General features: G+C 57.6%; 1 protein-coding gene across 1 annotated transcript; it reads right to left on the bottom strand.

Moving 5' to 3' along the window:
• Positions 1 to 6705: 6705 nt before the first annotated feature.
• Positions 6706 to 8753, bottom strand: CDKN1C (cyclin dependent kinase inhibitor 1C). Its single transcript, XM_031942565.1, has 4 exons — positions 8364 to 8753; positions 7544 to 8047; positions 6888 to 7143; positions 6706 to 6796 (listed from the first exon to the last, which is right to left on the bottom strand). Exons 2-3 carry the CDS (start codon positions 8043 to 8045, stop codon positions 6893 to 6895), a joined length of 753 nt encoding a protein of 250 aa, XP_031798425.1. The 5' UTR covers positions 8046 to 8047; positions 8364 to 8753; the 3' UTR covers positions 6706 to 6796; positions 6888 to 6892.
• Between the last annotated feature and the right edge of the window lie 2970 nt (positions 8754 to 11723).

An 11723-nucleotide genomic window follows, 5' to 3' on the forward strand; every position in this document is an offset into this window, starting at 1 on the left:
GTGGGGCATTCCCCGGCTCTCGGGACATACCGAGCCACTTGCTTGGATCGAGTAATCCCGAAACTGGCTGAGGGGCGGGAGACATGGGACAGAACGCAGGGGGCTGGGGCGGCCATCACGAATTTCCCAACGCCCCTTGGATCATGGGTGTCAAGTAAATCCCCCAATGTCTCTTCCCTTTGGCGAGATTATAGATTCAGAGCTCGAAGAGACCTCTGTGTCCCCTAAGCCAACCCCTCCATTTTGGAGAGGAGAAAACTGTCTCAAAGAGCAGGGGCTTGCTCAGAGGGACTTGGGTAGTCATTAATACAGCGTGGTTTTAGCCCAGGCCCCCTGACTTCATGTGCACTGCAGCCTTCTCAGGGTGAGCCAGCTCCAAGAGAGCCCTGACACTGGCCACCATATGGGGCTTGATGGGCAGGGTGTGAACCCCGTACAGAGGAGTCTAGAACATTGCCAGGATCCAGAGTAAAGCTGGTCCCTGGACCTGGAAGGCTGCCTGCCGCCTTTCTTCAGCCAGGCTGCTGCCACTCACCTGTGTGGGGAGCCAGTTACTGGCTTAGGAGGAAGTTTATTTCCTATCCCCAGGGTCAGGTATAGCTCATTCTCAAAGCGTGACTCCAAGGTCCCAAATCCCAAAATGGAATCCATCCTCTAAGCAGAGAGACTTGCCAGCTGCAGATCCCTGCCTCCTTCAGGGCAGGGACTGCCTCATCTAGCCCTGGTACTGTCAGGACTTGTACAGTGAGTTCTTGGCACCCCCCAGCTCTCCATAAAAACTTGTCAGATTGCATTGGATTACACGGGGATGCACTGGGCCTTGGCTTGGATCGGATGAGCAGTGAAAATGTCCAAAAGGGGATAGCCCCAGCCCCAGCCCCTGCCGATCATACCCTGGAGTCTCTACCTGACAGGGGACAAGGATTGCTCTAAGAAGAAAAGAGTCCCTGGAGGGAATGGGGAAGGAAGGGGAATATAACTTCCCTTCTCATATAACCCAATACAAGAAGGATGCAAGAGATGAAAGGGTGCTGATAGTGGGCCTTCCTATATTGGAGAACTGCCCAGCCATCAGGGGCATAAGAGAAGGGAGAGAAAGGCAAAAGGACCAGAGAGGTAGGTTCTGGGGGATACCGACCCAAAGAACAGGAAGGAACTTCGGCAGCCATCAGCTCAAGCAGTTTTCTTTTTTTTCCCCTTTTAAATAGCATCTAATTTTTTACACCTAAAGACAATTTTTAACATTCATTTTTCAATAAAGTTTGGGATTCCAAGTTTTTCCCTCTCTTTCTCTCTCCCCTCGCTCCTCCCTAGGAGGGTAAGCAATGCGATGCAAGTTATGCAATCATGTGAAATATTTCCATATCAGTCATGGCATGAAAGACAAAAACAAAAGGGAGGAAAAACTATGAAAAAACAATAAAAGTGAGCATAGCATGATTTGATCTGTGTTCTGATTTCATCTGTTTTTTCTCTAGAGATGGATAGCATTTTTCATCATGAGCATTTCAGAATTGCCTCGGACCATTATATTGCCGAGAATGACCAAATCATTTGCAGTTCTTTATGGCACAGCATTGCTGATGCGTCCGGTGTTCTCCTGGTTCTCCAAACTTCACTTTAGTCCACATAACTGTTTTCAGGTTTTTCTGAAATCATGCTGGTTCATCATTTCTTCTAACATAGTTGTATTCCATCACAATCATATACCATAATTTCTTTAGCAATTCCTCAACTGACAGGCGTTTTCTCAATCCCCAATTTTTTGCCACCACAAAAAGAGCTCCTAAAAATATTTTTGTACTCTTTTCCCTTTTAAAAAATCTCTTTGGGGGTATAGACCTAGAAGTGGTATTGCTGAATCATGTGATTGCTGAAGTCACAGTTTTATAGCCCTTTGGGCCCAGTTCCAAATTGCTCTTCAGAATGGTTGGATCAGTTCACAATTCTACCAACAATGTATTAGTGTCCCAATTTCTTCAAATCCCCTCCAACATTTGTCATTTTTTATTTCTGTCACATTAGCCAATCTAAGTATGGAGTTATACTTCAGGGTGGTTTTAATGTGTATTTCTCTAATAAATAGTTATTTAGAGCATTTTTTCATAGGACTATAGATGGCTTTAATTTCTTCATCTGAAAATTGTCTATTCATATCCTTTGACCTCTTATCAAGTGGGAAATGAGTTGAACCAGTTTTTAAACAGGAATCACCGCTATACTGTACAACGCACCCAACTAGTGGCCATCTGGCTATAGCTTGGGGACTTCCATTCCACTCTGAGAGAGATTCAATTGTCAGGAAGTATTTTCCTGACATCGAGCCATAAATTTGTCTCTTTGCAACAGCATATTATTCTATTTCTTTCCTTGAGGACCAAGGAAAGGGAAAGAAATAAGCACTTATATGACACCTACTGTGTGCCAGGCACTGTGCTAAGTGAATTTTACAAATATCTCATTTAATTCTCTTCGAGGTAGGTGCTGTTATCATCCCATTTTACAGATAAGAAAACTGAGGAAACAGGACGATCAAATTAGCCTCAAATTGAGCTGCATTTTGCTTGTCATTAGGACATAAGACCCGATAGGAAAGCAGTCTTGCAGAAAGTAAGTTTAGACCAACATCTTACACCATAATTAAAATAAATTCAAAATAAAAACACAAGATTACACCTTCAAGAATTAGAAGAAAAGTGGTTTGTGTATGTTTTGGAGCTGTGAGATTCTTTGCCAAACCAACAGCGATCCAGGTCATTACAAAAGATACAGCATCTTCATTATATTAAACTGAAAAACTTGTGCACAAGTGGAATCAGGAGAAAATGGAATTAAAAGGAGGAATCGGAAAACAAATTTTTCTGTCACATTTCTTGGAGAAGAGGTTGGTATTCAAGATTATGGACAAGTAACAGAAATGTGTGATCACGTATTTCTCCCATAGTAAGTAAGTGGTCAGCGGATGTGAGGAGAATTCTCAGAAGAAAAAGTGCGAATATTCCCACATGAGAGAATTCACTAACTCGTTAAGAATAAGAGAACGACACAACAATCCTGAGGTCTCACTTCACACCCTGCAAATTGGCAAAGATGGGCCCGGTCGGCATTGGAGGGGTTGTGGAAGCACAGGCTCACTAATATATTAGTGGTAAAGCAGTGAATTAGTGGGACCCTTCGGCAAAGTAAATCGGAATTATGGAAATCGAGTAGCTAAAATATCCATACCCTCTGACCCAGAGATGCCACTGCCTGACCTAAGAAGGTCATTGGCCAAAGGGGAAAAAAAAAAAGACTGTCCTTGGCAGAATATTTATCACTGCACTCTCTGTAGAAGGAGAGAAGTGGAAACAAAGCTGATTGAGGGACGGATGGCCAAATGGTGATAGATGAATATGATGGATCTAGAAGGCTGGGACAACGTGAAGATGCAATGAATTAAAGAGTCAAGAGAAAATACAGACACACAATGACTATACTCCTGGAAATGGGAGAATAATTACCAAACGAGCAAAAAAAGGAATGCTATGGCGTTAAAACGAGCAAGTCTGACCCCAAGTTTGGGACAGAAGAAAACCTGCCCCCCACGCCACGGCAGAGGTGGCAGGCTGCAGGTGCGGAACATTGCTTTCCTTGTCAGATGTTTTTTAATGTTCACTTTTTTTCTCCTTTCTTTCTTTCCTTAAGAGAAATTCTGTGCATCGAAGGACGGCCCTTAGTGAGAAGGCGGTGGAATGTTCCAGGCCATGTCAAGTGTTCCTGATAATGGGGAGCTGAGGACGAGGTGGGTGGGGGAGGGGAGGAGGAGTTCTGTTCTGTACACGGTGGGTCTGGGATGGCCCCTGGGCTGCCAGTTTGAGGTGTCCGGGAGTTTGAGGGCAACTAGAGGCAGGAGCGATCATTTTATTTTGGTCTTACCAAGGGCCAGGAATACAAAGGCAAGGTGGGGAGGCGGGGGGGGGGGGAGGAATCCTTGCCTTCAGTGAGTTTAAGCTCCACTGGGGAGCGAGGAGAGAGGCAGGAACCCATTGCTCCACACGCTCCGCACCCACCCCGACGTCCCGCTCTGGGGCTTGTGCCGACTGCTTCTGAGCCTCAGCTGTTCCGCGGCCGTCACCCAGAATCGGGCAAACCCAAGTGCAAATTTGAGCTCAGACATCTCAGCTGTGCGAGCCAGCGGATCACCTGACCACAATCTGCCTAAAACGATAAAACGGCCCTAACAGCGGCCCCCACCCCGGGGTTGTTGTAAGGAGCCAATGAGAGGGTATTTGGGCAGCTCTTTGCACGGCATCAGGCACATAGTAGGTGCTTCACAAATGCTTCTTTCTCTCCTTCCTTCCTGGCTTTTCCCTTAGCTGTGCCACGCCTCCATGTCCTCCCTCCCATTTCCCTTTCTAGTTCTGGGACCCTGATCAATCCGACTCCGTCCCCTCAATCTCCCCTCGCCCTCCTGGGGTTCTCAGAAGCAAAAGCACCGCCCCTGCCAGACCCACCCACCCCAACCCCACTGGGTGTCTCCGTCTGTTCAGATGGAAGCCCCCTGAAGCCAGGGGCCATCTTTGATTTTCTCTACGTAGCCCTGTTCCTTTCCCAGCACTAGGCGGGCTGGAGACTGTTGAGTCTTTTCATTGGTTCCTTCACATGTGTACGGAGCACAGACTAAAAGGGTCATTTGGGGGCAGTTTCCTGCAGACGCCGCCACTGCCACGTCCGTGGGGGCAGCCTTTGGGCAAAGGGCTCCTCTCCACGCTAGAGATGTGGCCTTTATGGAGCCTTTGAGCCTGGTGTCCAAGAGAGCAGGCAAGGAGAGAGGGCAGGAGCCCCGGGAGGGCCGGGCGCTGGTGGCTGCTCTAGTTCCTCTGGCCCAGCTCGGGGTCCGCGCCAGCTGGGAGGGCCCCAGGAGGTCAGCACTTGGGCGCCTGCCCGTTTGGTGACTGGCCCATTAATAAAGTCTCATGCAAATCCCGTGGGCCCGTCGCCTTCGGTCACGGGAGCTCTGAATGGCCGCCTTGTAATAGGTCACCTCCGAAAGGGCCAGAGAGAAAATGAGAGAAAGTGCCCTCCAGGCGGGTCCTGTGGCACAAGCCCAAGGCCTGTTCCCAGGCTGCCTTTGGCTCCCACCGGCTTCCTCCCTCCCCCACCTCGCCCACTCCCAGCCCCAGTTTGTGGTTTTCTCTTGTTGGGCTACAGAGAAAGGCTCCTCAGCCAAGATGAGGGTAATTGTGTGACTGCGGGCGCTTGCAGAAGTCCCCGTCACCTCAAACCGGGCGCCCTCCAGAACTTCCCGAGTCGCCCCCCCCCCATATCTAGCTTGTGCAGGATCCTGTGGCTGGAGGCTCACCTGCTAAGGCTCTCGGGAAGCCTTCAGGTACCACCTTGGCCGAAGCTCCCTCCCTGGGACCATAGTCATCCTCGGTGCCCCCCCTCCCACCGGACAGCCAAGGCTCTGGGACAAAATGACCCTCCCCTAGGAGGGGGAGCCAGATTCCTTCAGACAGAGCGGGAGCCCTGTGCGGAGTGAGCTCCCCCTCCCGTGGGGTTCCCTTCCCTCACTAGGCAGGACCCAGGGCTCTCCAGGCCTTCGAATCTCCCTCCAGAGCCGGGCACACAGCTGGGCGCACCGTGTCTCTTGTTTCTCATCCACACCTTCTAGCCCCAGGAGAAAGGGTTCCTTCCCTGGCCCCTTATAGTTACCAGGTCCCCCTACAGAGGTGCCGGGCCTGCCGTGCCAGGTCTGCCCAAGGCTGGGGTCCTGAAGAGTGGCTGGGGGGGGGGCTGGGCCGAAGAGGACGCCCCTCCATGCGTCCGAGGTCCCTTCTCTCCGCCCACAAATGCCCTTTCCCAGTCCGCACCTAGTCCGAGTGGAGCCCACGGCTAAAGCTGGCACATGCCCCCCTCAGACGGTTACCAGCCGCCAACAGGTGCCGGCCTTTTTCCTGGCTTCTCCCCCACCCCACCCCCTTTCTCCTGCCCCAAGGCGGCCAAGGAAAGGCTCAAGACCGTGGCCGCTTTCTGCAGAGCCAAGCTGGGAGAAAGGGAAAGCTGAGGGCCTGCAGGGGGCTCCCGCAAGCCGGGCCGCCCCCGGGCCCGAGTGGGGGCGGCTGGAGGGCAGGAGGGCGGAGCCAAGGAGGAGACCAGACCCAAAGAAGTGTTTAAGTCTTTATTATTAATAACGGTGTGGCGGGACTGGAACGGCAGTGCTACAGACGGGCTCAGAAGTCACGGCAACAGATTTGTCTTTTCAAGTAAAGAAAACTCCCCCCAAGCCGGAGCCCGCGTTCCTTTGGCTGGAGAGCCGGCCGCGCGCGGGCCGCTGGGGTGCCCGGGCCGGGCCGAGGGCAGCTCGGGCTGCCATAAATAGGTCATTAAGTTATCAGCGCGTCGAACTTGTGGCTTTTGTACAAACACAGGCTGGCTGCGCGGCCTTCCCGGCACGTTACGCGTCCGAGAAACGATTTCTGAAAGCTCGCACTTTGGGACCAGCTACTCACATCAGGCTTTGTATAAACAACGTCTAGAGAAAACTTAATACATTGCACGGTTGTCAAACGGTTTTGTTTTTTTTTACTGGATTTTTTTCTGAACACTGCCCCGAGGCGGGCTGAGGCTCAGCCGGCGTTGCTACGGCAAAGTACAAAAGCAGGTCGGTCCTTCTGAGGGCTGGCTGGAAGGGGGGCGGTTCCCGCTCGGACAGCTGGCTCCCCCGCTCGAGGGAGGGCTGCCCCCTCCCCCTGCACCTGCCTTCTCCTCCAGGGTGCAGGGAAGTCTGAGTGGAGGCCGTCGGCTCGGCTGCAAGCTGGCGGAGACACAGAGAGAGCGAGGTCAGAGCCCCGGAGTGGGCAGGCGCAGGGGCTGCGGGGCTGACCTCGGCCCGGGCCCAAGCTCACCTTATTTACCGGCTGCGCTTGCTGGGCCTCTGCTCCGAGGGAGGGGCGGCCGAGCGGGCTCGACGGCTGCGGCGGACGCGGCGGGTGCGGCCGGCCGGGCTGTCGCGGCCTGAGCTGCCCGCCGAGCTGTCGGAGCCCGAGCCGTCCGAGCCGTCGGAGCCCGAAGGCTCGGGCTCCGGGCTCCGGCCGCGGGGCATGCCGTGGTCCAGGGGAAAAGGCTTGAAGGCTCTGGGCCTCTTGCGCTTCACAAAGAAAGCTGCGGAGAAACAGGGCAAGCCCATGAGTATCCCACGAAAAGGCGCCCCCCTCCCCGTAGTGGGGGACACGCCCCCTCCCCGCGCCCTCGGGGCCTCGGAGCAGACGCGAGGCTGGGGGGGGGAGGTGAGAACCACGGCCCCCGGCCTTTCTCCTCCTAAACTTGGGCCCCGAGGCAGCTCCCTCTACTGCACGGGCCGCTTTTCCTGGGCTGCCAGCCGGCCCGACGGCTTCGGGGCGTGGGCCCTTTAATCCACCCGGGTGGGGCCACTGGGGCCCCGCCCACCGGCTCCACGGGCCGCTTGCCGGGGCCGGGCGAGGCCGTGCCTCCGCAGCCCCCCCCCTCCCCTCCCCTCCCCTCCCCGCGGCCCCGAGCGGAGCGGGGCGGGCGCCGAGCTCACCTGTGATGAGAGCGTTGCTGGCCGGGGCCCCGGCCCGGGCGGTTGCCAGGATGGTGAAGCCCGAGTCGAGGTCGGCGTCCAGCGGCAGCTCGTCCGTGACGGCCACGACGGGGGCGTCGGCGGCGCCGTCGGGCCCCGGGCCCTCGGCGTCGGGGCCGCAGCCGGGCGCTGGCCGCAGCGGGGGGCAGCCCGCGGCCCGGGAGGCCGCGGGGCGCAGCAGCAGCAGCGGGAAGCGGCTGCGACCGACCTGCACCGTCTCGCGGTAGAAGGCGGGCACCGTGTGGTCGTCCACCTCCTGCCACTGCAGGCGGCCCGGGCCCACGAGCGGCCGGTCGTTCTGGAAGTTGTAGTCCCAGCGGCGCTCGTCCTCGGCACTGATCTCGGCCAGCTTGCCCACCAGCTCGCGGCCCAGCTCCTCGTGGTCCACCGGCCCGAAGAGGGTGCGGCACACGCCCGCGCTGGCCTCCACCGGGAACGCCCGACGGTCGCCCACCAAGTCCATTCCTGCGGGGAGACGGGCCACGGACGGTCAGGCGGCCCCGGGCCGAGAAACGGACGGGACGGGCGCGGAGGGGCGGGGCGGGCCAGGGCAGACCCGACGGGGCGGGGGTGGGGGTGATGGGGGGGTGGGGGGGCCGGAGGAGGCGGCGGCCGGGCCAGCCCCTGCAGGGGGCGGGGAGCTACTCCCGGCCCGCCGGCAGGGCCGCGGGAGAGAGCGCAACGGCGGCCGGCGCTGCCGCCGGCGAGCGGGCGGGCGCCCCAGTCCCGCTGCTCCAAGGGGCTCCCCTCCTCCCGCACCCCGAGCCCTCTCCCCGCTCACTTGTCCGGTCTGCTCCGACGCTGGGGGAGGGGGAGGCTCGAGCCGTCTTTCCGTGGCAGCCGCGGGCGCCGGTCCAGGCGGGCACCGGGCACAGGGAGGCAGCGGCAGCGGCGGCTGCAGAGTCAGCACCAGCAGAAGGGCGGCCGGGGGGGACAGGGACGCCTCCGCGCTGCGCCGCCGCCGCCGCCGCGCCCCTTTATACCTGCGCCGCCCCACCCCCACCCGGCCCCCCCGCAGGGCGCCCGCGCCATTAGCATAATAGTATTTTCTGTTTAGACAACACGACTGCCATTGGTCCCCCCGGGCGTGCGCGGCCCCGCCCCCGCCCGCTCCCCATTGGCCCCCGGAACACACCCCTCCGGGGGGAGCGGGCACCCCGCGGCCTCAGGCGGGGGCCACGGCCCATTGGAAGGCGGGCCGGCCGCGCGCTCCAGCCTGGAAGTGGGGGGGGGGGGCGCGGGGGTAACGTGACACTAGCCCTGCCCCGCCTTCTCGCCCCATCCCCCCTCTCCCCTCCTGGGCCCCGCCCCGCCCCGCCCCTCCCCCCCGAGTCCCGGGCTCTTTGTCTGCAGGCGGGGGCTCGGCCGCGGGGCGCGGGCCCCCGGCCCCCTCCCTTCCCCTCCTTTCCCTCCGCCCCGCTCCGCTGGCGCTTCCCCCTTTCCTTTTAATGCTGCAGAGAGGCTCCTAGAGGCTGCAGGGGGCGGGGGGAGGGGGGAAACCCCTGCCTTCCTCCTCCCTCTCCTCCACCCCTGGCCCAGACGCCTTTGCTGCTGCCAGGGCTTGGAAGTTCGGGGTTCGGGCCCCCTCGGAGGCTGAGAGGGAAAGAAAGACTGAGGTGTCCGGCCTGGGGCTCCCCTGGGGCCTCTGCGGACTCCGGCCTCTGCCTCTGCTCCTGCTGCCTCTACTTCCCTCTCACCTAGAGTTCAATACTTCTGGTGTCTGTCTCTGGGTCTTTGTCTCTGTCTCTCCCTGTGTCTCTCCCCTCTTTTTTGTCTCTCTTTCTATTTCTGTCTCTTGGTATGTGCTTCTCTCTATCTCTGTCTGACCTAAAGTTCTAACACTTGTCCTGTCTTTCTGTTTCTCTGTCTCTGTGTGCTTGTGTCTGTCTCTGACTCCCTCTGTCTCTGTTTCTCTGTCTCTCTGTGTGTGTTTCTGGATCTCTCTCTCTCTCTCTCTGATGCTCTCTGTTTCTCTCTGTGTGTCTGTTTCTGTCTCTGTGTCTCTCTGTCTCTCTGACTGTCTCTATTTCTCTGCCTCTCTCTTTATCTCTCAGTCTGTCTCTGTCTCTGCCTCTCTCCCCATCTTCTTCCCACCTTGTGTTCTGTGTCTTTCTTTGGAGCTCTCCAGCTCACCACTCTCTAGCTCCAGGTGTAGAACCTTCACAGTTCTCATTTCACCCCCACCCTCTCTCATTTCACTCTGGGGGAAACTGAGACCTGGGGGGAGTGACTTATCCAGGACTGCCCAACTAGACAGCTTAGTTCTCCACCAAGCACCCCAGGCTCCGGGTTGCCTTCGGCTTTTGCCTCAGTCTCTGCTCTGGCTCTGGTGTGACGGGGGTCCTGGGCCCCGCTTTCAGCCGGGCCCCTCCCCAGTAGGTGGCTCCGGGAGCCGAGGGACTCCGGAGCTGCGCCTTCATTCCAGTGAGTCCGTGTGCTTGTCCAGCATCACCCCCTCCGGCCCTCCCCGTTGCAGAGAGTGTCCACCCTCCCCAGAATTCTCCAGGCATTGGCGTGACCTGCCTGTGACAAAGCTTTTTAAACTCCGGCTCTTCACCCCCTGTGGGGTCTGGATACTCAACATGGGAGTCGTGAAATTCTGACTTCCTGTCATTCGATGTTTGATTTATGCACCTCTTTTATACACCCAGGCTTGGGTAAAAATTTCTGGGGGAAAAAGCTTGGAGCAGCCCTGCTCCCCAGGCCGAGGGTGCTCCCTTGCCGTCCCTAATTGGCCTTGTAAAGCTGGAGGCCGGCCCCTGCTGCCTCTCTTCTAGATGTCGAGGCCACTGGAGGGGCTGGGGGGAGGGCAAGGTCCCTTTCAGCCCATGAGGAGGAAGCTCAGGGGAGCCCCTACCCCCTTTCAAGGCTTGCCTCCAGATTTCCAGGCGGGTGTCAGGCCAGAGGCTGGAAAACCTGCTGGGCCCTGCCTGGAGGCCCTGGGGATTCAGTCAGAGACCTGGGAGGGCCACACAAGGCCCAGGGCTGGGCTTCACACCTAAGGAGCTCCGACTGCCCAGCCTGTGTCTCTGCACTCTGGCCCCTGCACAAGTCTGAGCCCCCCCAAGGCTGGACGTCCACGAGCCCCCCCCCCTGCCGCCTGTAAGCTCCCAGAGTGCGAGAAGTGCCCCCACTGTAGAGCTGCCCCATACAAACGCTCAGAGGCAGAATGGCCGTCCCGTTCAGGCCCCAGACGCTTCATCTCTTTCCTTGCATCCTCATTTTAAAACTAGATCTACACTGAAATCCTGGGAAATCCGGGGTAAGCCCCCCCCCCGCCACCTCCACCACTTTCCCATTAAAGGATGGAAGAAGAGAGACTTTGCCTTCCTCTGCCCACTTCAAGATCTCTTCCTCCCAGTGTAGCCCTTTGGGAATGATGGGGAAACTGGGCCACGCCTGCGCTCCCCAGAGCGCAGGATCAAGAGCCATCCCCGGGGCCTTTGTCAGGCCTAGGAGGTGAGGAAGAGTTTTCAGAGGGCAGGGTGGATGGGCCCAAATTCTCCCCGCGGATCGGCCCCTGCCCCAGGCTGCCCACTGAGCCGGAAGATATCGGGCTGTGGACACCGGGGGAAGGAAGCTGGGCGCTGTGGGCATCCGAAGGGAGACCAGTAATAAGGGCACCTTCTCAAAGAGACCCAAGAGGAGCTGGCCAGCCTGTGGGCATGGCTGTCGGAACGGAGCCCTCAGCCCCGCCATACCCTCTTGAGTCCAGCCCGGCTCACAGATTCTAGCACCTCCATCATCTCTAAATTCACACCCATGTGTGACTCAGTCTCTTATTTATGTCAAAGGTTGGAAAAAATCAGCTACGGAGGTGTCTGACATGAACTGCGGGTGCTATGGGGGATCTTCCCTCAGACTGAAACTTTTGGGGACCAGCTGTTGACTTAGAACAAGCGAGAGGTCAGGACCTGCCAGGGAACTTTCCTTTGGGACAATCAGGGTGCCCGCTTCCGTGGGCGCTCCAGAAGAGGGCCTTGGTCAAGGTTTCCCAAGCCACCAGACTTCTTTCCCAAGCTGAAGGTGGCCAGACCTCCCTCCTCTGAGGCTGGGGCCCAAAAAACAGAAAGGAGTCATTCTTTACAAGAGCTCGCCAGCACCTCAAGCACCGAGTGGGAACTGGGATGCCCACGCAGAG

This window comes from Sarcophilus harrisii, chromosome 6, assembly GCF_902635505.1.
Source record: "Sarcophilus harrisii chromosome 6, mSarHar1.11, whole genome shotgun sequence".
NCBI lineage: Eukaryota > Metazoa > Chordata > Mammalia > Dasyuromorphia > Dasyuridae > Sarcophilus > Sarcophilus harrisii.

What these genes read in the sequence shown, in the direction of transcription:
- CDKN1C (XM_031942565.1), bottom strand. Translation starts at nt 8,045, where the DNA reads ATGGACTTGGTGGGCGACCGTCGGGCGTTCCCGGTGGAGGCCAGCGCG. An exon ending in CAGCAACGCTCTCATCACAG is followed by an intron (nt 7,144 to 7,543) that starts GTGAGCTCGGCG and finishes GTTTCTCCGCAG; the next exon opens with CTTTCTTTGTGAAGCGCAAG.